Source organism: Bos grunniens, chromosome 26 (assembly GCF_055505025.1).
Source record: "Bos grunniens cultivar Pamir isolate PY7600 chromosome 26, Bosgru_T2T1.0, whole genome shotgun sequence".
NCBI lineage: Eukaryota > Metazoa > Chordata > Mammalia > Artiodactyla > Bovidae > Bos > Bos grunniens.
In genome coordinates, this window is record NC_141190.1 from 36546485 (window position 1) to 36571806 (window position 25322).

Genomic DNA, 25322 nt, shown 5'->3' on the forward strand with positions numbered 1-25322 from the left:
TTTTGTTGTCTATATTATTGAAATTCTTTTATAATGATTATAAAGTTAGAGTTTTTTAAAGTTGATCTGCCATGTTCAGGTTGTTTGTTGGACTTAATGCCATTCATTAATGAAGAGAACCAGTACTTTATATTCACAGTGTTTTAATGATCTCGGCTTTAATTTTTCCCTATTTATAAATTATAAGATATTTGTTTATTTAAAAGATTCTGTTGTAAAGAGTATGGGATCATTAATTAACACATGTTAAGGCAACTAACTTACAGAATATTTCTATGCTTAACACCTAAACTAGAGGTTGGATTAATTTCTAAGAAGCATCCCTGAGAACTTTATAACTGATCAAGCTAGTGTTTTTCACATAATCTGGGGAGGACAGAAGTGATAAACCTCAGGGTCTCAAGAGGCAGTAAGCATAGAGATTAAGGTTACAAACCCTTTGAACCCCAACTTTGCTATTTACTAGGTTGGTGACCCCAGACAAGCAATTTAACATGTCTGTGACTCATTCTCTACATCTATCAAATGAAGTTAATAATGGCAACCACCTCACAAGATTATAATAAAAATTAAATGACTTAATATATGTGTGTGTATGTATGTGTATATATATATAAGGTCTTTACATATATATATATATATATATAAAGCCCTTAAAGCAGTGCTTAGTATACAGTAAATACTCTAAATTATTATACATAATTATAATTGTATAATTACTTATGATTTCATTTGTACTTCTTATTATCCATATGGATTTCATGCCTTTGAAGCTTCTTTCTCATTTTTTTTTCTGTCCTTTTAATGCAGAGACTTCCTGATAGTTATTGATTGGATTCTTATTTTGTACTCTCCATGGCTTGTCTCATCTGGTCTAAAGTTTTAGTTATAGTCTATAGATAATTTTTAAATCCCTGTCACTAATCCCTCCTTCCTAAGATCCAGCTGAATTCTCAACAATTTAATTATTGTTATTTTGTTCAGTTACTAAGTCATATCTGACTGTCTGCAAACCCATGGACTGTAGCACACCAAGCTCCTCTGTCCTCCACTGTCTCCCGTAGTTTGCTCAAATTCATTCCCATTAAGTCCGTGATGCCATCCAACCATCTCATCCTGTGTTACCCTCTTCTCCTCCTGCTGTCCATCTTTCCCATCATCAGGGTCTTTTATATTGAGTCGACTCTTCACATCAAGTGGCCAAATTATGGGAGCTTCCTCTTCAACAGTTCTTCCAATCAATATTCAGGGTTGATTTCCTGTAGGATTGACTGGCTTGATCTCCTTGCAGTCCAAGAGACTCTCAAGAGTCTTCTCCAATACCACAATTCAAAAGCAACAATTCTTTGGTGCTCAGCCTTCTTTATGGACCAACTTTCACATCCATGCATGACTACTGGAAAAACCATAGCTTTGACTGTATGGACCTTTGTCAGCAAAGTGATGTCTCTGCTTCTTAATACTGTGTCTAGGTTTGTCATAGCTTTCCTTCCAAGGAGTAAGTGTCTTTTAATTTCATGGCTGCAGTTACTGTCCACAGTAATTTTGGAGCCCAAGAAAATAAAGTCTGTCACTGCTTCTACTTTTTTTCCCTTCTATTTGCCACGACATGATGGGATTGGATTCCATGATCTTAGATTTTTGATGGAGTTTTAAGCCAGCTTTTTCACTCTTCTCTTTGACCTCTTTCAATAATGTAATATAATCAAACAAAACCAAAAGTATAACTTATGTTATCTCCCTGCATTTTCTGTCACATACTCTATTCTGCTAGCTCATCAGAATACTATTTGTGCATTTCCAAATATGCCAGAAGACTTCACACCTCTGTATCTTTCTTTTTCTTTTCCATTAGCTAAAATCTGATTTAGTCCTCAAGGCATAGCTCACATGGCATTTTTCCTGGGTATTGCTCAAACCCAAAATGTGAAACCGAGAAGGACCCTGTGGGGCACCTGGGCACAGAAGTCTTTTGTCCCCCTTTTCTTATAGGCATGGAGCTTCCCTGGTGGCTCAGAGGTTAAAGCATCTGCCTGCAATGCGGGAGACCAGGGTTCGATCCCTGGGTCAGGAAGATTCCCTTGGAGAAGGAAATGGCAATCCACTCCAGTATTCTTGCCTGGAGAATCCCATGGATGGAAGAGCCTGGTGGGCTACAGTCCACAGGGTCGCAAAGAGTCGGACACGACTGAGTGACTTCACTTTCTCTTTTCACTTTCACTTTCTTATAGGCAAGGCTCCAACCTCCATGGCCTTCCCTGAGTTCCAAACGACAGGTTTGAATAGTTGTTAATCAAGAGAGGAGTAGCCAAGAAACCACCTGAGGCAAGATTAAAGGGACTAGAGAAGCTCCTCAAGATTAGGAGACTCTAAATGAGAGTAAAAGAGTGCAAGCCCTGCATATACCCTAATTTTGTCAGCAAGCCCACCCTTGAACTCCTGCCATAAAACTCCTCATCAAACCCTCCCAGATTGGGACACATAGTTTTCAAGAGCAGGAGTCTGCTGCATCCGCCTTTACTAGGCATCCCCTACTCTTGTCTACTTTACCCAAAACTCTTGTGTCTTCATGATTCGCTTTGGCACTGGTGCAGAGAGGCTGAGCTTTTGGCATGATATGTAGCAGGTGTGTTTGATGTGTTCACAAATCATTTCCACCCTATTCCAACCCATCACCAAATTTTGTTGCTTGTGCCTCCAAAACATTTCTTGAATCCTTCCACTTCTCTCTCCACAGCTAACATCCTATTTCTAGTCACTTGTCTCTCTTCCCTGGATCCCCGTAACAATCTCTTTTCTGCTTTTCCCTCATCCACTCTTGCTACCATTGCATAGTAAATTGAGTTGCATAATTTGCCTTATTAAAATCATCTGTGGTTTCATAATGACCATAATACAACCTAAAGCTCATGCCTTGTCACCATATGGTATATGACCACCTCCCAGATGTTTTTCCCAACTATGGTTACCAACAGAGGTCCATCTAGTCAAAGCTATGGTTTTTCCAGTAAGCATGTGTGGATGTGGGAGTTGGACTATAAAGAAAGCTGAGTGCCGAAGAATTGATGCTTTTGAACTGTGGTGTTGGAGAAGACTCTTGAGAGTCCCTTGGCTCGCAAGGCAATCCAACCAATCAATCCTGAAGGAAATCCTAAAGTCCTGAATGTTCATTGGAAGGACTGGTGGTGCAGCTGAAACTCCAATACTTTGGCCACCTGATACAAAGAACCAACTCATTGGAAAAGATTGAAGGCAGGAGGAGAAGGGGACGACAGAGGATGAGATGGTTGGATGGCATCACCAATGCACTGAAAATGAGTTTGAGTAGGCTCAGGGAGTTGGTGATGGACAGGGAAGCCTGGCATGCTGCAGTCCATGGGGTCACAAAGAGTCGGACATGACTGAGTGACTGAACTGATTGACTGATGGTTCCCTTCTCACTCTGCTCCCTCAAGCAATCCAGGCTTTCTTCCACCAAAAACCTTTATCTATGCCTTTCTTTCTCCTCAGGTTATCAGATTCAGTTCAGTTCAGTTGCTCAGTCATGTCCAACTCTTTGTGACCCCATGAATCGCAGCACGCCAGGCCTCCGTGTCCATCACCAACTCCCAGAGTTCACTGAGACTCATGTCCATCGAATCAGTGATGCCATCCAGCCATCTCATCCTCTGTAATCCCCTTCTCCTCCTGCCCCAATCCCTCCCAGCATCAGAGTCTTTTCCAATGAGTCAACTCTTCGCATGAGGTGGCCAAAGTATTGGACTTTCAGCTTTAGCATCATTCCTTCCAAAGAAATCCCAGGGCTGATCTCCTTCAGAATGGACTGGTTGGATCTCCTTGCAGTCCAAGGGACTCTCAAGAGTCTTCTCCAACACTACAGTTCAAAAGCATCAATTCTTCGGCACTCAGCCTTCTTCACAGTCCAACTCTAACATCCATACATGACCACTGGAAAAGCCATAGCCTTGACTAGACGGACCTTTGTTGGCGAAGTAATGTCTCTGCTTTTGAATGTGCTATCTGGGTTGGTCATAACTTTCCTTCCAAGGAGTAAGCGTCTTTTAATTTCATGGCTGCAGTCACCATCTGCAGTGATTTTGGAGCCCCCCAAAAATAAAGTCTGACACTGTTTCCACTGTTTCCCCATCTATTTCCCATGAAGTGATGGGACCAGATGCCATGATCTTCATTTTCTGAATGTTGAGTTTTAAGCTAACTTTTTCACTCTCCTCTTTCACCTTCATCAAGAGGCTTTTTAGTTCCTCTTCACTTTCTGACATAAGGGTGATGTCATCTGCATATCTGAGGTTATTGATATTTCTCCCGGCAATCTTGATTCTAGCTTGTGCTTCTTCCAGCCCAGCATTTCTCATGATGTACTCTGCATAGAAGTTAAATAAGCAGGGTGACTCTTACCTGAAGGGACATACCTTATCCTTTAGATCTCAGTTGAACTATTTCCTCAGGGAAGATTCCCTGTGATCTTTTTATAACTTGTTATTTTTACTAATAACACACTGTATTTTTTCCTATCTAACACAGAATCCATTTTGTAATTATATATTTATGTGCTTTATTTTATTCATGTTTGTCTCATCACTCATCATATGCTCAATAAGGGGAAAGATCTTACCTACTTTGTTTACCATTGTATACTAAGTGTAGCCACTCAGTCGTGTCCGACTCTTTGCGACCCCATGGACTGTAGCCCACCAAGCTCCTCTGTCCATGGGATTCTCCAGGCAAGAATACTGGAGTGAGTTGCCATTTCCTTCTCCAGGGGAATACCTACTCTAGGCCAAGCTCTGTACAAATGTATTAGTATTAGACCATGGTATACTCATACTAATACCTTTGTACAGAGCTTGGCTTAGAGTAGGTATTGAATAAATAAATGAAGGAATAAATGAGCATAATAAATTATGAAAGCATTCCTCTACTGTTTTCTTCTCTGTGTTCATAGAGATTATAATTCCATTATATGACTGATCGTATTCAGTGATAGCTATGTGTATCAGTCTCTCCCACTGAACTGGGAACTCCCTCTACTTCTTGTTTGTTTTTCTGTCAGTGCCTGCATCTAACATAATCAAGGGCACATAATGTTTAATAAATATTTGTGCCAGTGAGTATATCTACATTTTAAAAAACTTACTACAAAGAGGATAGAAGTTCCTCATGTATTTTCAATATTCTTTGCAAACACATGGTATATATTAACCACTGGGATAGCCACATGGAATTCTTCTTCCTGCTCCTGATTGTTTTCTTTTATGTAGAAAAAACTTTACTGGTTTAACTCTCCTAGCCATCCCCCCAGAACTCCTTCTTTCTTATTCTAAGGTAGAGAGGAGTGATTCAGTCTGATTGTTGAGTTTGGAAGGATAAACTGAAGACCAGCTCCTTTCTTTGCCTTGTCTCTTGGAGTCTGGCCTGCCTCACAGTGTGTGTTCTACTCTGCTCCTCTATCCTTTGAGTTTTACAGTGGTAGGACTTCATGGGAGAGAGCTTTTGGCATCTGCCTTTAATGGTGTGAGTTAGGTTAGTCTAATTCTGGGTTCAGTATTAGTAGTAAATCCTTTGTGTATAGATACAAGCCACATTCTCTAGTGTCTGCTGTATTAGTAGCAAACATGACATCTTGGCTTCCCTTCTGCCTTCCTCGTTTCTCAGATGCACAGAATTCAGGTAGCAAAGAATAGACCCCTTCAAACTTCCAACACCTATTATTTGTTATTATTAATCAATACCAGGATAACCAAAATACAATTCTTCATCATGAATTTTTATTTACTCCAAATAGTAACATACCAGACGACTTGAAACATTTCGGGCTTTTTCTTACTCACAATACTTAGAATGGTTTTACATTTTTAATAATCAATGTTTGTACTGGTTTAATGCAACAGGAAGTTTGTTTCAGAAATGAAGCTGCAGAATCAACAGCCTGGATTTTCTTTCTTAGCATTTGAAGATAGTATGGTTTTGTGAAGAGCATATTTGCAGTGGAAACTGCACAAAAGTTAATATATACCTGCTACTGAGAGACTCTAAATGCATTTATATGAAGTAATAAATCAATGCTGTTGCCTCTTCAATGAAAAAGTCATCCAGTTAAGTTAGTTGTAGAGGTCACATTGATGGTCCTTAGTGCAGGGAGCCAGCGTGAGGAACTCCGCCCGTGGCAAAGGTCATGAGGAAGGAGGCTCGGTGTACACAAAGGCGGGATCGAGCCTCAGGAATCCCCCTGGAAATTCTTGAGCATCTACCCCCAAAACCAGAGTCTGCCTACTTTACTGCTTTGTTCTCTCACCTACACCTCTGACTTTATGGGGGGCTGTCCCCCACCACCATTTCTCTCCCTTTCTCGGAAAAAGAGTTAATTTACAGCTCCAGTTAATAAAGTTCCTGGGTGTGACAAGGGTGTTTTAGTTCACAAACTCCTTTGGAAGTTCTCTAGCCTGCCTGAACAGGTTCTTCCAGCCACATGTAATTGTTCAGAGCCTCCCAACCATGAGAGGCATAAGATGTTCTAAACTGTCTAAATACAGATTCCTTTGAGCAGTTAAAAGATTGATTAGAAATTGTATTGGTGAAGGGTTTTTCACTTTTTGGGCCAATGTTTGCTGCTAAGTTTCCATATCCCTTACCTACTGTGTCCCTGGAAGCGTATTGAATAATATAATTGGTGTATAGGAATGTAAATAATAGCTTTAATGTTTGTAACCTTGGACCTTTGAGTTAATTCTTTTCTTGTTATAGCCCACCACACCTTTGCCCTATAGGAAAGCAACTTTATCTAATGCTTTCGGAGGGTGGCGCCTGACTTTAGAATAATCACCTTTAAAGAAAAATAAGTTTTCTGAAGAAAGGATCATAAAATGTTAACAGGCCTCCTGGCCAGAAGATGATGTAAATCACCTAAACTTTTGCATATGATAAGTTTGCAGGAAGAAAGCCTGGCTTACTGCTGACTCTACCCCTTCCCCCATTATCCTCTATGCACAACTTAAGGTATAAAAACTACTTTGGAAAATAAAGCGCGGGCCTTGTTCACTGAAGCTTGGTCTCCCCATGTCGTTCTTTCTCTCACCTTCTGGCTGAATTCCCATCTGGAGCGTGGAGGCTCATCAAGCCTACTAATTTTGCCTGGGCTTCTAAGATCTGACCAGGGAGGCCTTAATGTCTCCTGTCCTTCGGGAGAACGGGAGGACGCCTGTGGCCTACGTAGGTGACGCAAATTCCTTGTCTTGGAATTTTATTGGCTTTCCACGTAAACCAAGTTATTCAGCCTCTTTTCTCCACTGAATTTTCTCACTGAGCTATCCTTATTTAACCACTCTTTGTATCTTTAATTCTATCGTATCCTGATCGCTGAAGCCGTCTCCCCTTTGAATTCCTTGGATCCACCTGGGCTGGACCCCAGCACCTTAGATTTATAGGAAGGTATAAGCACATGATGATGTTAGAATACTTCTAACCTCTCTGAAAGATACACAGATAAATATGTATATTTACATATATATATTTTTTTATTTTACCAAATATGAATAGTTTTAAATTATGAGAGTAGACTATGTTGATTAAATAAAAAAAATTTAGACATTACAAAAATGTAAAACATCAGTCTCTTCTCTCATGTCTTGTTAAAAGTTTGACACGTATCCTGTCAGAGTTTATAGTCTGTGTGTGTGTGTGTGTGTGCACACGTGTGCATTTAACATGGGTCTGTAGTTTGCTTTATTACTTAGAAAACAGATATTACTCATTAATACGTACTGATCAACTTGATTCTTTTTAATGCTGATGTATAAAGATGCCATATTTTGTAAGCTTCCTCCCATTGATAGATGGGAGGAAGTACTTAAATATTCATAATTAGAAGCATTTTTATAAATGTATCCTTAAATACTGTGGAAGTGTTTCTGTAACATCATTTAGCAGAGTAATAAGAATTGTTATCTAGTCTATATTGAGGAAATAATGCACATTTACGTTGCAATACTCTTGATTATCACAGTAATAAACTCCAAGTAGACAGGTGTAACAAAATCTCAGTTCTAAAGTTTCTAGAAAATACTAGTCAAAAATTAGATATCTGTAGCCAACCCCTATCATCTCTTTAGTTTCTAACATTTATAAAATATGAAAATCCTCATTTAATTCCAGGATCATTCTTAGCTATGTATTTTGTTGAATATTTCTGTTGACTCTGCATTTTTCTGGTCAAACTTCATCATTTATTCACTAGCAGAAGTGCCTTTACAGCATTGATTATGTAGCCTTCAAGCTAATAGAAATCCCCTGTTTCGTGAATTCCTGGCACACACAGTAGTTATTAAAACTTCAAGTAAATACAAGGGAAATTTTTATGGTAGAAGTCAGTTGATTATTTTAAATGTTATATTCTGATATAAATGTGCCTGTTTGTAAATGTCCCAAACTTTGAAATAATTTTGCTTATTATATGAGCCATATATAATATTAATCATTTCCAAAGTTCATTTGTCCCTTTGATATCATAGTGCACATTTTTTTTTCACTTTCACATGTTTATCTTTAGAAACAACCCCTTTTGGTTGTGGGATGGGGAAGGTGATAGAAAATACCTGGTGAAAGGCGATGCCTAATCCACCCAAACCAGGATTTGTAGTAATGGAGGTGCTGGTAGCACGCCTCTCTTTTACTTCCTTCTCAGTAGGTCTCATCAGTTCAGCCTTACCCACCTGTGAAGGTTCCTACCTGTCTGCTGATGGCCTGGACTGAAGGAATGCATAATTAGAAAACTGAAATTCTACTTTCATAGAATGAACTTTGAAACCCATGCTCATAAATAAATTGTGTATGAAAGAGCATGACATATATATCTTTAAAATGGAGTATTTTGTGTTTAAATGGCACTGAAATAATTTTCATATGAATTACTATAGAGAAATGATATTAAGAATGTCACAGCGTGAAAAACTAGTGAAAAGTAGTAAGGATTGCTTATTAAACCTCTAGTGTGATTAAGGTAACCAAAAAGGATAAGATTCATAGACTTAACATGTTAGGTCTAAAATTCCATGTGTCAGAAATGGCATCAACATGGAATGATAATCTGGGAGAAATTTGTAGTACTTATGATGAACAAAGGGTAACAGTTTATCAAAAATTAACAGATAAAAAGTCAGCAAGAAAACACTAAAAATCAGTAGTTTTTAAGTTATGTATTTATCCAACAAGCATGTATTAAACACTTGCTTTTCCCATACACTTTGCAAGTTACAGGGATACCAAAGTGAATAAGACAAGGTAATTCAGTTATATATCTTATTATTTAAGTGCAGATTAAAACTACTGAATATCAATTTTTTAATCAAATTTTGAAAGATATACTTAGATGACCATACTGGAAATTGGCCACAGTATGGTACAGAGATAATTTACTCATTGCTGTGGCAGTATACATTGCTTGTATTTGGAATGCAGTTTGATGTATACAAGTTATTGTAAGCATCTTTAAAATGTTTATGCCATTTAAAGCAGTAGTTTCACTTAGCTGTATCCCAAGGGAAATAATCCAAAGCATAGAGGAAGCTTTATGAACAAAGGTGTTCATAGAAATTTATTTATGGTAGAAAAAAATAGGAAGAACTTAAATGCTGTACTATAAATGAATGATTAAATTAACTGTGTTATAGCCACTTAAACTACTATATATTTATCTTAAATGGTATTAATTGGCAAATGTAATTAACTGGGGGAAATATATATGACAGTATAAAGCAAAAGAAAGAACTAGAAGGCAAGATTACATAATCAATATCATATGGAAGTAAAAGACCTGAGATGAAGCATACCTACATTTTAATCTCATTGAATTTGTGTACTAGGACTTTGGGTGAAAATTGTCCTCCTTTCTAATTAAATAGTATTTGTTTATATTTCTATAACTAAAAAGAGTGTTCTTTTAGTTAAGGCTTCTCCATGGCACTAAGAGGTAACTGAAAAAAAAATGCAATGATGCAAGAAATTATAAAAATACATGGAACATACATTTTGCTCAACTATCAATGTTGGCCCATCCTCATCAATATCTGATGATTCAGAGAAAGGAGACAGTAAGCAGTGCAAACTGCCCTTAGTTACTGTGCAGTAGGTGAGGGAAGCTTTTCTTGACTCCTGTAGGCAATCAGTCTATGCACTGAAGCATGAGATCTGCTTACCATTATAGAGCTCCAGCCTAGCTGCAAATACATAAATATTCATACCGTTAGCACCCAGCCTCCTTTAAAGCTAGCAACAGTAATCTTTCCTTTAAGTGAGATCTGAATTCTACAACTTGGTTATAGGCTGAATTGTGAAATGCTTCCTATAATTCATCTTAAATGCCATCCTTAACTTAAGTAGTCTCTCCTCCTCCTTGTTAGCTAACTAAAATGGAAACCAGTCACCACCCAATTCTGATGGGCATCAGAGCTCTGACCAAACCATTTGAACTGAAAGGTGAAAAAGGGCAAGTATTTATGGCATAGTGGGAAGAATGATCCCTACTGTTGTATGTATTTGAAAAGATATATATATTAAAATGAACATTGTATAGCAGCATCTATGGTATATTGTTCCTCTCCGTTTAACTTTACACTTACTTTAAAAAAATATTTTTTGCGAGGGACTTTATGCTTGTGTAAACATCTAATGCTCCAAATCATTAACTTTTTCTCTCTTTGCAACTTTAGCATTCCTTCAGAATTTTTATTCACTATTAAATTCCTACAAGTTCAGAACACAGTGAACTTCATATATATTAGGTATTGTTTCTCAATCCATTCTTATTACTATTGTGTTTTTTTTTTTCCCTATCTAGGTGTTAGTTCTTAAGTACAATAATATAGTGAGGACCTGTGAACTAGGCTAAAACATTACCAGTATCTTGCTATGGGGTCCTCCATTAACCCACACTCCCTTCTTTACCTCAGATGTAATTGCTGTCCTAGAGTGTTTCATTTGTGTGCGTGTGTGTGTGTGTGTGTGTGTGTGTGTGTGGTATGACTTACTTCTTTCCTTGCTTATATATAATTTTCTTTGTTACTTTATGATTTACTAACTTTATGTCATATATTCATAAATGTAATCTACCTGTCATTTATATGCCTGCCAAAACAAAATATTGGTTATTTTTGCTTGTTTTTGAGTTATGTACAAAGGGTATCATTCTGTCCGGGACTTGCTTTTTATTCACTTGTTTCTAAAATTCATCCATGTTGTTGAGTATAGATATGTGAACATGCTTTTTCTCTTTTTAATGCACATTTGAGTTTTCAGTTGTTGTTGTTGCACGCAGTGCTGTTTTGATCATCCTGGTGCACACTGCAAGAGTTTCCGTAGGATATATGCCTGATGGAGTTGCCGAGTATAAGACATGTAAATGTTGAACTTCACAAGGTAGCGACAAACTTTCTGTCGAAGTGATTAAACCATTTATACTTCCATTGGCACATTACCAAATTCCCCAGTGATCTATATTCTCTTAAATGCTATATTTTCAGACTTCTTATGCATTAAAAATCTCTGTCCCAACTTACGAAGTTTTGTTTGGTTTTCTTCCTGCTGTTGTGCTTGGGTATGTTTCTTACTCTTACGACGGCTGAAATCATCAGTCATTTCTTCTTGTGGTTATCATTTTTGTGTCTTGTTTAAGAACTCTTTCCCTACCTTAGATCAGAAGGTTATTCTCCTGTATTTTCTTTAATAATTTTTAAGGTTTGTGTTTCACATTTAGGTCTTTAGTTTATTTGGGACTAATTTTTGCTTACATTCCACAGTAAGATATAGCTTCATTTTTCTCCATTTATTGAGTAGTTTGTCCTTTCTCTAGTGATCTGCAAAACCACATCTTTTATTTAAAAATAATAATCAGAATAACATTTGTGAATCTATTTTAAGATTCTGTTTTCTATTCTGCTAAATTGGTCAACATTCATTTCTTTCATAACTGTCTTAATTATTGTTAAATGCACGCTATTAACTTTTAATTACTTAATTACTGTTACTTTATAATGAATCTTAATCTAAAGCAGAACACTTCCCTTTATACTTCTTTGTCGTCATCAAGAATATCTTGGCTGTACTTGACCCTTTGCTTTTTTATGTACATTTCCGAATCAGCTTAAATCCATGAAAATCTTTTATGATTCCACTCATCCTACAGTCTCTTTTGAGGGATTTTACATCTTTATTAAGCTGAGATTTCTCGTCTGGAAACTTAGAATATACTGGGTTTTTTTGTCCTAATCTTTTAATAAAAATCTTTTGTGAGTTTTATTTTTAGATACCTTGTAGTTTTAAGTGTAAATTTTTAATGACATCAGTATTCTCTTTATTGCTGGTGCATGGAAATATAACAGATTTTTGTATGTTGATTTTTTGGCCACTATCTTTGTTAAACTCTATTTTTTTAAGTTTTATTATAGAAGATTTAGAGCACATACAAAAGTAAAAAAGTGAAATATAGTGAATCCTAGGTACTTATCACTTAACTTTCAGTTGAGTTCAGTTGCTCAGTCATGTCTCAATTTTTGTGACCCCATGAACTGCAGCACGCCAGGCCTCCTTGTCCATCACCAACTCCAGAGTATACTCAAACTCATGTCCATTGAGTTGGTGATGCCATCAACCATCTCATCCTCTGTAGTTATCCCCTTCTCCTCCTGCCTTCAGTCTTTCCCAGCATCAGGGTCTTTTCAAATGAGTCAGTTCTTTGCATCAGGTGGCCAAAATATTGGACTTTCAGCTTTAGCATCAGTCCTTCCAATGAACACCCAGGACTGATCTCCTTTAGGATGGACTGGTTGGATTTCCTTGCTGTCCAAGGGACTCTCAAAAGTCTTCTCCAGCACCACAGTTCAAAAGCATCAATTCTTCAGCACTCAGCTTTCTTTATGGTCCAGCTCTCACATCCATACATGACTACTGGAAAAACCGTAGCCTTGACTAGACGGACTTTTGTTGGCAAAGTAATGTCTCTACTTTTTAGTATGATGGCTAGGTTGGTCATAGCTTTTCTTCGAAGGAGCAAGATTTTTTAATTTCATGGCTGCAGTCACCATTTGCAGTGATTTTGGAGCCCCCAAAGATAAAGTCTGTCACTGTTTCCCCATCTACTTGCCATGAAGTGATGGGACTGGATGCCATGATCTTCGTTTTCTGAATGTTGAGCTTTAAGCCAACTTTTTCACTCTCCTCTTTCACTTTCATCAAGAGGCTCTTTAGTTCTTCACTTTCTGCCATGAGGGTGGTATCATCTGCATATTTGAGGTTATTGATATTTCTTCCAGCAGTCTTGATTCCAGCTTCTGCTTCATCCATCCCAGCATTTCTCATGATGTACTCATGTAAGTTAAATAAGCAGGGTGACAATATACAGCCTTGACATACTCCTTTCCCAATTTGGAACGCGTCAGTTGTTCCATGTCCAATTCTAACTGTTGCTTCTTGACCTGCATACATATTTTTCAGGAGGCAGGTCAGGTGGTCTTAACAGGTGGTCACTTTAAGAGTTATCAATTTGTATTACTTGAAACATATCATACATATTATTATCTTATTATGTCTGTAAAAAAGTACTTTAAAAAATATAACTAAAATCCATTATTACACATAAGGTAATTGACAACAAATAACAATTCATCAAATATTGTCAGTGTTCAAATTTCCAATTATTTATAAATGTCATTATTTTGTCTGTGTGAATTAAGTTCCAAATAAGGTCCACACATGACAAGCAGCTGATATTTTAAATCTCTTTTAATCTAAAAGCTCCCTCTACTTAAAAAAAATTTTTTGACATATAATTGATTAGTGATGTTGTGCATCTTCTCATTTCCCTGTTAGCCATTCATATGTAGTCTTTGGAAAAAATATCTGTTCAAATCCTCTGCCCATTTTTTAATCAAGTTGTTTAAGAGTATAAGCCATTGTAGAATGTCTCTCAATTTAGACTTATTTGTTCCTTAGAGATTAGATTCAGGTTAAATAATTTGGGACAAGAATAATATATAATTAAGATTGTGTCCTCAGAACATTGCATCAGAAGGCATATAATGCCAGTTTTGTTTCATTTTCAGTTATGTTAGGTTTGATCGCTTAGGTAAGATTGTGTCTGCCAGGTTACTCCAATGAGAAAATAGTCTTTTCCATGGATATTTACTAAATGATATAGGGGATGACTCAGACCTTGTGCATAGCCTTTTTCCAGGAACTTTTCACGCAGTCATTTTAGCGTCCACTAATGATGCTTCCCGAGTCAATTATTACATAGGTGGCTGGAAAGTGGCAACTTTCTAATAATGGAACTCCTGTTCATTTGTTAGCTAGTAAAACTCTGGGGGAAAAAAGACAGAAGTTCCTCTTCTTGTTACCCCATTCTTTTAATTTCTCCTTTTTAGGATTTTCTGTGGACTCATGAATTTCTTTTTATGTCATGTGTTATAAATACATTATTGTCATTATTTTTGATGCTCAAATTGTCCCAGATTTGGATATAGGCAGCCCCTTGAACTAAATTTCTCTGTCTTTAGACATGTTTCATTAGTTTTTGGTTGATTTCCTTCCTTCTTGTGCAACAAACTATTCTAGGCTCACCTTGAATATTACCCACTTCAGCCCTGGGACAAATTGTTTCAAGGAGTCCTGGTATCTTTTGTTGGTACTGGTTTTAGAAACTAAGATTAGCATGCTAGATGTGCTCATTACTACTGGGTGTTGCTTCCAAGTACTTTAAATGGACAGAAATAAAAATGCAATTTTTTTTAAATCATAAATTTTTATACTGATTTCTTCCATTCAAATCCAAAATGAGTTTTTTTTTCCTCCATCCATTTTCTATGTACATCTTCCTTTTCCTAGTGAAAACTCTGGTTTGTAACAATATCAATGTAATTATCCATTTCTTATAACTTTCTAAAATAATTTTAGAATAACTAGCTGTGTACCCTCACTAACAACAAAAGTAGTAAAATTTAAGATTCCTTTGTAATTCTTACTGCCTTACAACATATCTCACTGAAGGTATATAGACTACTATTTTTGAAAATTACTTGAGTTCTTTTTAATTTTTATCTGTGATTATTAGTTTGAAAAACTAATTTTCTAAATTTTTCTTAAAAAAGCTAGATTTATTTTGTTCTGTTTGCGTTTAATTCAGCTGTCATTTTGTGTTAAACTTTATGGTTCTTTTTCTCAACTTTATTTAATTTTATTTGTCAAGTATATAAATAATCATCATGGTTCAAAAGTCAAAAGTATATAAAAAGAGATACACACAGATGAGTTTCATTTTATTCCTTATTTATTGCACCCCATTTTCACTCACTGTTATAGGTGATCAACTTTGTTAGTTTCTGCTTCATCTTTCTGTGTTTCTTTTTATCTTCATTTTTTATACTATATAATACTCCATTATATGGATGTGCTATAGTTTATTCAGCCCATCTCTTAAGGATGGACATAGGCTGTTTACAGTATTTGGTGATTACAAATACTAATGCAGTAAGAACTTTGTGCATATATTGTTTTGTACTTACAGGGTGTATTACTGGTGGTGAATGGTGAAGTCAAAGGAAAAATTTAAATGTAGCTTTGTTAGATACTACCAAATTCTTCTCCTTTGAAGTTTAACCATTTTAAATTCCCCTATCAGTGTTTGAGTACACATGTTTACCCACAGCTTATGAAAAAAATGTGTCAAGTTTTTGGAGTTTTACCAATCTGATAGATGAGACATGATATCCCTGTGTAGTAAACTTTCAAGTCGTTATTATGAGTAATACTGAGCACTTTTCATATGTTTAGGGATGATTTTTATACTTTTTCTGTGAACTCACTTTTTATGACTTCTTCATTTTTTAATCAGCCTTTTGGTCTTTTTTCCCCTTGATTATAAATTTCCTTTACATATTAGAGAGATTAGACTTTTATCAGTGATATATGTGGCAAGTATTTTCTTTAAGATTGTCATTCATCTTTCTACTCTACTCATGTGTTTTGCTGTGCAGTTTTAAAAAAAATTGAATACTCTTAAATTTCATTTATATTTTGAACCATAGTGAGAAAGTTCTTGAACACTATTAACTTATAAAGGAATTTCCCTGTTCTTTCACTTTCACTTTGTCCTTACATAGTTTTATTATTTTTGCACTTAAATCTTTGATCCAGTTAGAGTGTATTTTGATATGTGCTGTGAGATAAAGAAGCAGTTTTAGCTTTGACAGTCCATTTATTGTCACATAGCAGATAGCTCTCTAGTTATTCTAACACAGCTTATTAAAAAGTCCATCTTTTCTTTTTACAGTGATTTTAGGTGACTTTTTTAGCATATGCTAAATGTCCATTTGTTTCTTAAGCTATTTCTATCTTCTGTGTCCCACTGGTCTGTTTATATGTCAGTACTACACTTTTTAAATTATGAAGGAGTGATGGTATGATCTAGTATCTCATAGAGCTAGTTATCCTTCTTTGTTTTCTCTTTTTTTTAGAACTTTCTTGAAAAAAAAATTCAAGATTTTTTTCTAGACTGTTCTCTTCTTTTAATATATGAACTTTAGAATCAATGCACCCAGCACCAGGGGAAAAAGTATTAGTAGTTTTTCTTAGGATCAAGTAAAATTTTATTTAACTGGGGATAGTAACCATTTTTCTGATGTCCTATTCATGGAAAAACCCTGAAGGAGAAAATGGCAACCCACTCCAGGATTCTTATCTGAAAAAATCCCATGGACAGAAGAGCCTGGTGGGCTACAGTCCAAAGGGTTACAAAGTCAGACGCAACTGAGCAACTAAGCAACTAAGCAAGCCATCCATAAGAAATTCAAGTTAGTTATTTGACAAGTTAGTTGGTGACAATGAAGCCTATTTATTTTTGTTTGCTAATTTTATATCTTGTCACCCTACTGAATTGTTTTATTATTTGAGTTGGTTTTATCAATGATTCTTGGGTTTTCAAAGTATATTTTTAAATCACCTGAAAATTAGGTAGCTTTATTTCTTCTTTCATCTTTCAAATTCTTATTCCTTTAATTATTTTTGCTAGACTAATTTTAATGGATAGAATATAGAAAATTAAAATCTTTTTCCAAATTCTTTAATGTTAACTTAAAATTGTGATGATAGAAGCTACAAATCTGCCACTATTCATTTAATAAAGAATTATTATAAAATTTATTGCTGAACTAATTAAGTGAATTTTTCCTTTAAAACAGACTTAAAAAAGAATTAGAACTTTATAAGGAAGACGACATGCAAAGTGTTCATGATGCTCTCCAAACAGAAATAGAATTTTTGGAGTTGGTAAGCCATCACTGATTGTTTAACTTTTGTTTAGCATTTTTTTTTTTTACCTATTGATAAGAATGTTTTTACTGTAATAAATTTCATTAAATTAATGTTCTGCCCTTCACATGGGTTTGCACTAGATACAAAAAACAAAACAGCAACAAGCAAAACTAAAGTAAAAATATGAACCTGTGAAATGTTCTGAGTCTTGGAGAATTGATGCTGCATAAGACAAGTTATATTTAAAGAGAATATAAATTAAAAAAAATTTAAACCTGACCTCACAACATCCCCTTGACTGAAACTGTTATTAGAGGATTAATGCACTGAAGAAGTTTAACTATCATAATGCTTAAAAGCTTTTTGTTTTTCTTAGGAATAAATTATACTTCTATTATATTTGACCCTAAAACTTTCTTATTACAGATTTTTATGATTTCAAGAATTTTGGATTCAATTATTGAAAACCTATTTTCAGATTGTGTGGGAACACTTCTAATTGCTTTTAACCTCTTTGGTTGTTTATAAAATGAACAAGTATTTGTCATGCTCTATTTTAATAGAGGACATACATAGCTAGCTTTAAAGCATGTTAAAATATAGTTTTAATTTAATACAGTTTGTTTTCTTTCATATTTATTTTCCAGAAACATTTTCTTGTTCAAAATTTTCCAATAGATTGTGTTAGGACTTATATTTTATAGGATTTATATCTTTATTAAAACTTTTAGTAGTAAAATTTAGAAATGCCCACTTGTGCTAAATTTACATGAATTTTATGTAATTCTTTTATTAAGAATTTCATTTGTTTCATGAAAAATTGTATGTTTTTGTTTCAGACATTGGCACAGAAAGATCATCAGGAAACAAATAACTTGTAAAGAATTGATCAACTATCCTAAGATTTGGTCAAAGCATCTTAGTATCAGATCTTTGTGGTAGATACATGAATGATACCCATTACAACAGATTGTTGTGGAAAACTTGAGGTTAAAAATATTTAGAGTTGTTTGATATCTAGAATTGATATATTAGAACTCTAAAATATAAGTTTTGGTCTTGTTACCTACTGAAACTTAAGGGTTTTTATGTGGTTTGATTGTGTTTCTAAAGGAATTAAAAAGGAGAAACAGATATTGTGTTCTCAGATTTTTTATTCACCCTGACCCTTAAGCTGATTTGTACTTTCTGATGTTATTCATTCTTTGTTTGCAGCTTACCTTGGATCAAATCAAACACATATAGGTGGAAAAACTCAGATTATAGACCCAATTTTTGTCAGTACCATTTGTACCAGCGAAGATGTTTACTTTGATTTTAATCCTTTGTAATCACAAGGTGATGTCTTTTGACAGAGGCCTTCTGAGGCCTTTCATCTTGAGCAGCCAGCTTTCTCCACTTTTCTCTAAATGTATCTATAGATTTGAGTCTGGGGGCACCTGCAGCCACTTTCCAGCACTTTGTCCTGCCAGTTTTATTCCTAATGCCAGTGTTGGTTAGAATGAAATAAGTCATTTACTTGGGGAGTAACCAAGTCTTCTTGGTTGCTTCTTGGATGTTTCTTGGCCATCCAAATGTTTCTTGGATGGCCATAGTCTTCTTTTGGCCATCAGGACTCACTTTTGCTGATGTCCTAAAATATTGAAACTGAAAACAGTGTACTTATGTTTGGATCAACCTTGGTACTGTCACTAAATTTCCAACATCAGATCTTTCTGCTGTTGGAAGTCCTAACTAGGAAGAAAGGTATGTTTTCATCAGTTTCTTTAAAATTTTTAAATTATTTTTTTAAAAAATCTTTGAAGTATACTCGATTTACAACATTGTGTTAGTTTCAGGTGCACAGTAAAGTGACTCAGTTAAACATATATACGTATTCATCATGTCAGATTCTTTCCTGTATAGGCTGTCACAGAGTATTGAGTAGCCTTCCTTGTGCTATACAGTAGGTCCTTGATGGTTATCTCTTTTATATATAGTAGTGTGTGTTTGTTAATCCCAAGCTCCTGATTTATCCCTTCCCTCCATGTTTCCCATTGTGTAACCATAGTTTGTTTTTGATATTTGTATGTATTTTCATGTGTAACTCAAGACTATATATTTGTGGTGGGAAGAAAGAAGGAAGCAGGAATAAACAAAGAGGAAGAAATAAAAGGATATTTATTACATTCTCTTTTTTTACCTAGTTGGAACTATCAGAATTAGAAGTCATATGTCATAAGTACAAATTACAAATATTATATAGGCTTCTACAGTTCTGCCTGTGGTTATCATTCACTGTATCGATGTACATATAGCAATATAATCATGGCACAAAAAAAAGTATATTGAAACTGTTCAACAAGGCCCTAAATTGTGGTTGGTGGGGAGGGAAACAAAATCTATTTTAAGATATATCTCAAAGTACTGAATGCAAATGTTTTGTGATTGTAGTTGAATTAGTTTGATATCAAATATGAGATGTTTACAAATGTCTTAGATATATTGATATTAAGGTAGTATTGTTTCAAATCAAATCTTATTTGGGCATAACTTTTTGTATAGGTTGCTTTATATCCTTATTTTTTTTTAAGTAGCAAAGTTAAAACTCTCTTTTGAGATGTGTAGCATTTGCCATCTGTTTAAGTAATTTGCATATTTAGAAGTTATTTTTATTTTGATTCTTTAAATATTTAATAGTAAATTACTTTTGCTTAAGAAGAAAAAAAAGTAATGGTACCAGGGAATTGCAGTCTATTTTATATGCAAATATAGAGTGGGAAGTGGTTACTGGGATTAGTCATAACTTCACTTCTGTCTTATTTTAGTCCATTTATCTAACCACATTCTAAGTTCTAAGTCTTGTGAATATTTATTATTAAATGTGTATCATATCATTAATATGCAGGGTAAGTTTACATGTAAAGCCTTTTTATCAGTGACTTTTGTTCATTATTGATTTTGTAGCTAAAATATTAATGTGAAGTAGAGATTTGCCTATTATTTATATAACTTACACAGAATGGCATACATGCAGAATAAACTTACTGATGTAAAAATCTTTTCATGAACGTGTATATGGACTATCTAGATTGAATATTCAGTAATGGAGTCAGAATTCTTATGAACTGAATTTGAGAAAAATGGAAGGCTCAGAACATATTTTCATTATTTCAGAATGTTTAAAATGAATATTTTAAGATTTAAAGTAATTTTCAACCAGTCAAATGATTGTTTTAAGATTGCATGGTAGACTACACTGCTCAAGTAATATCAAACAGAGTAACTGGGACTGTTAGAATCAGGTAGTCAAAGGAAGAAGTTCACTGAAAAAAGGAAATACAACAATCAGTAGAAATTGCGTGTACAAAACTACAATATATTAGATGTCTATTCTTAATTTTTTTTTAAGAATTAGTAATTCATTAAACTCTTACGTAGGAAAAAGTAACTGAAATTACCTAAGTAAAATGTCTCAGACTGACTTTAATTACTCTAGAACACGACATTGGCTATCCAAAAAGGCAGTTTTCAAACAAATGCTCATTCATTAAATGAATTCACTAAATTTTCCCTATACTTAGTTATAACTAAAGCCTAACTAACCCAGAGTAACTGCTACAGCGCTGAGGTTCCTGACATGCTACCATAGTTCTTTCCTGTAATGGAAGTTATTTTAGAAGCAACTTACTGATTCTCAGCCCCCCACTTGGTATAATACTAGGATGTATAGATAGTTTGCCGCATGTTTTTCCTGCTGATTAATGGAGCTATTTGGCTAGGGGAAAAACAGCAACAAAATTACAGGATGTAGAGCATAACCACTGGACTAGAAATTCCTTTCTTTATTCCCTGGCCTAATTATTGAAATGGGAGGAAAAAAGCAAAGAAAGGGAAAAGCTTTAAGGCCTGTACAATCAGAAAGATTTCTAAACTACTCATTGTTTTATCAATAGTTTTCTTCTGTAAAAGAAACAAAAATTGAGGATTATCTGCCTATTCTTTTTCTCTTAAAACTTGATAAATCATGATGAGTTTCTTAAAAGTCCAAGATAAGAGTGAAGTCATTGTATCATAGTGAATTGGAATCTAGAAATGACTCTAAAACAGAGTCAATTGAGATTTGATAATTTATTATAGAGTAGATATTATGCTGAGAAAAGTCTATTGAGTCTTTTACCAGAAGGGCAGTCAGTAATTCAGCTGGCTAACTGCAGATGGACAGACAGCATGCACTGGACAGGCCCTATTCTAATCTCTGATGAGGACAAAGTCCCTTTCTATTTCGTACCAATCAATCATACATAACTGTGTCACATTATTATGAATAAGTCATTTATTTGCAGTCCAGAAAACAGTAGCAGTTCAATGACATGATTAGAAATAAATTTGATATGCTTTTAAATCCTGGCTGTAGAAGGCTAAGGTGTTTTGTCACTCAAATATTTATTTATAGTAAAATTTGATACTTAAAGTTGTTAAGTATACTAAAAAATATTTTAATGTATCTGAAGCAGATATATTTTAGTTCAAGTTTTATGTTTCTTCCTGACTTCTCTCCTTTGTCATCCTGAAAAACTCAGAGTCTTGTTCAGAGCATTTTCTGTCAAGGGAATTTTTTCCAAGATGTGAACTAAAAATGAAAAATATTTTTTGTCATTAGCCTAAAGCAGGGATTAGGTCTCGGAGTTTTGTGGCCCTTTTATCTTAACACACCAGATTTTTTTTTTTTTTAAATGAAAGAACAGGAACAATGAAGTTATCTTTGAAAATGTTGGAGGTAGGAATGTATAATTAGTTGCATTTATGCTTTCTAAAGTTGCATTTATGCATAAAGTTGCATATATGCTTTCTAAAGGGCTTCCTTTGTGGCTCAGCTGGTAAAGAATCTGCCTGCAATGCGGGAGACCTGGGTTTGATCCCTGGGTTGGGAAGATCCCCTGGAGAAGGGAAAGGCTACCCACTCCAGTATTCTGGCCTGGAGAATTCCATGAACTATACAGTCCATGGGGTCGCAAAGAGTAGCACACGACTGAGTGACTTACGTTCACATACTTTCTAAACGTTGTATTTCAAATTTAACTAAACTTTTGCTTGGTCTGGTAATAATTAAATCATCCTACCAGAGAAGAACCTTTATTTTCTTACTAACTTTACTGACATTTGACAAAGGAATGATACTGAGACAGCATCAACTAATATATGAATGAAATAATACAATAACTCTGTCTCTGAGGGAAAATAGGGATATCATTGGTTCGTTGTTAGAATGAACTAAGGGTCACGTTCATTAAACATGAGGAAAATTTAGCAGGGTAATGCTAGTTGTAAAAGCATATTTACTTTGATTGGAAAGAAAGTCTAACGAGGAAAGGCATGACTGATGGTAAAACACTGTCCTAGCTGCTCCTATGCAAAGTATCAAGAGCAAAGCTGACAGTTACGAATGCTTATTTAAACAGCTGCTTTTGATATATAGCAAATTCATCTTAAAAAGACCTTTGTGAAATTGACAGCAGCAGAATTCAGATGTCTGGGAAAATAAAGAGTAAGTAAAAATGTGAAATTAATAACAATGACTGATATTAGTAGTTGTGGGAAATGAGGCCCATAGAGTGGGAGAAAAATGATTTTCTTTTTTTCTTGCAACCAGAAAAGCTGTACTGTTCTGTTAATTCTAAGTTAATTGTTGTCATACTGGTAATAAATTGTCATTCTAATTAGTTGGTAAATAAAATCTTGTTAAAATAAAATCCTCTTAATCTACATTTAATAGATGCAAATACAATTACTAATGAATATTTCTGGGTAGGGCTTTGTGATTGCTGAAAGTGTTTGTAAATTCACACCACCAAAGTACATGATGTTGATGGCTTTTGTAGCATTTAGACAAAGAAACTCCTGGTTGGAAATGGGTGACATGAATGCAATCATAGCAATCAGTGTAATGTCAGCTGTAAAATATGGTGCCAATTAAAATCTGTAAAATAAAGGTTATATTTATAAAAATATTTTTATCCAGCAAAAGCAAAGCTGTTTATTGAGATTCTAGTTGGAAGTCTAACATATATTGCAGTTTTTGCAGAAAAAGCTGAGATTTTGATTGATGTCTGATTCATGTGAGATTGGAGAAGGCAGTGGGTCTCTTTATTTACTGTTTAATTTCTTGGACTTCAACCATCTTAAAAATACATTGTTTTTGAAAATGTGCTTATAATAAAATCTTAACAGGTAAATATTAGAAGATAACAGAAAATTGAGGATCATTTAAATCACCCTTTTGCTTCCAGAAAACATTGACTAATCAGAATCAGTAATATGAATCTTTAATTAACCAAGAATATCCTTTAGACTCCGTGAGAAGTACAAAACAGACTCAAATCAAGTATTATTGAAAATTCACCTTCTGGGTATCTCTTGAAATTAATACCTATTCATCCCACTTTTTTACATTTTCTGCAGATTTTTTTCAGTGCTACCCTGTAGTTATTGATAATTTAAGGTGGTAACCTGAAGGATGGCATCTTCTTAAACTCGTACATAATGAGGTGTATTCCTATCTTCAGTACCTGCTAAGGCAAGAATATGGACTAATGGAGAATGTCCAGAAAGATCAGCATGTAAAAGAATCTCTGATTAACCTAAAATCAGCACTCTTCATATTTCTTTCTTTTTCCCTTTCTGTTGTTCCTTCCGTCCATTCTTTCATCCATTCATCCTGGCTCCTAGCTACCTCTTAGAACTCAGGTCATACCCTGTCCTTCTTGCACATTCCTCTCCAGCCACAACTGCCATTCTTTCTGTTCTTTCTGCTCCCCAAAGAGCCCTGACTCACTCTGGCCTTGGGTTCATTTCGAAACTGTGTTCCCTCTGCCCAGGATGCTCCTCCTCCTGGTCTTTGTATGGCCATCTGTTCTGTAGTCCAGATGTCAGCTGAAATGTCACCTCCTGGGAGAAACCTTCCTTTAAATAGCCAGTCTGAAGTAGTCACATGATCACATCACACCATCTAGTTTAATTCTCCTCATACTATTGTGATTTCTGAAATCGTTCTTGTCTGTTTTTGCTTATAAAACCAAAAGTTCCATGAGCAGGGGTATTATGTGTCTTATGCACCACTTTTTTCTCAGAGCCTAGAACAGTGTCAGCATATGGGAAGTATTCAATAAAGGTGTGTTGAAGTATGGCTTGAATAAACTTGTTCATTAAACCCATATTTAGTAATTGAGGATTTCTTGGTTATCCAGTTCTTAAACTGGGTTCATTTATTGTTTACTTTCTTTCTTAGTTGAATTACCATATCCAAAATGGCAACCCACTCCAGTACTCTTGCCTAGAAAATTCCATGGATGGAGGAGCCTGGTGAGCTACAGTCCATGGGGTCGCAAAGAATTGGACACGACTGAGTGACTTCACTTTCTTTCTTTCTAATTTTCTTACTCTTTCTGAGCCTCTGTTTACTTAGTTGAAAATGGTAGTAATAATGTTTCCTAATTTCAGAACCCATCTATATAGAGCAACCAATAAAAGCATGGAAGAGAAAGTGGAAGAAAATAATGATCCCATATGCCATCATGAGAAATGTTTGTGAGTCTCTTCGTGGTCACTTACAGCCTTCTATTATCAAGCTGTTGATTGGCAGGTAATGATTATGAATGCTTACTTTCTATGAGCTGCTAGAATGGAAGTGAAAATTGTAAGTTGCTTGCAAGCTACGAATGTGCATTAAAGCAGCTTAAAAGCATTATTTCTCCACGATAATAGAAAATTTTCAAATGTGTTTGCTTCCAACTATGATTTATTTGGTCTTTCTGGCCTGAAATACAAAATTTAAACAATTGAAGTTTTTAATTCAGCATCCCATTTAGAAAAATGTATGAGTGCCACCTGCTGGATTTCTCTGGTACAGCCTTGAATAAGATCATGTCATGAAATTGGAGGAAGTTTGGAAATAGCAAATGCTTGCAAAAGAGTGACGCTTCTTCCTTCCCTCCCTCCCTCCCTTCTTTCCTTGTCTTCTTTCTTCCTTC

General features: G+C 35.1%; 1 protein-coding gene across 7 annotated transcripts in view; it reads left to right on the forward strand.

The window, feature by feature from the left end:
• The window catches only part of CCDC172 (coiled-coil domain containing 172), a 57848-nt gene extending 39401 nt beyond the window's left edge, over positions 1 to 18447 (forward strand). For all 7 annotated transcript variants that reach the window (XM_086379593.1, XM_086379597.1, XM_086379598.1 and 4 more), the window contains 2 exons: positions 17241 to 17328; positions 18153 to 18447. In XM_086379593.1, coding sequence (XP_086235719.1) covers positions 17241 to 17328; positions 18153 to 18194 — 130 coding nt within the window. In that variant the 3' untranslated portion in view covers positions 18195 to 18447. The remainder of the gene's footprint in view (positions 1 to 17240; positions 17329 to 18152) is intronic.
• The last annotated feature ends 6875 nt before the right edge of the window (positions 18448 to 25322 follow it).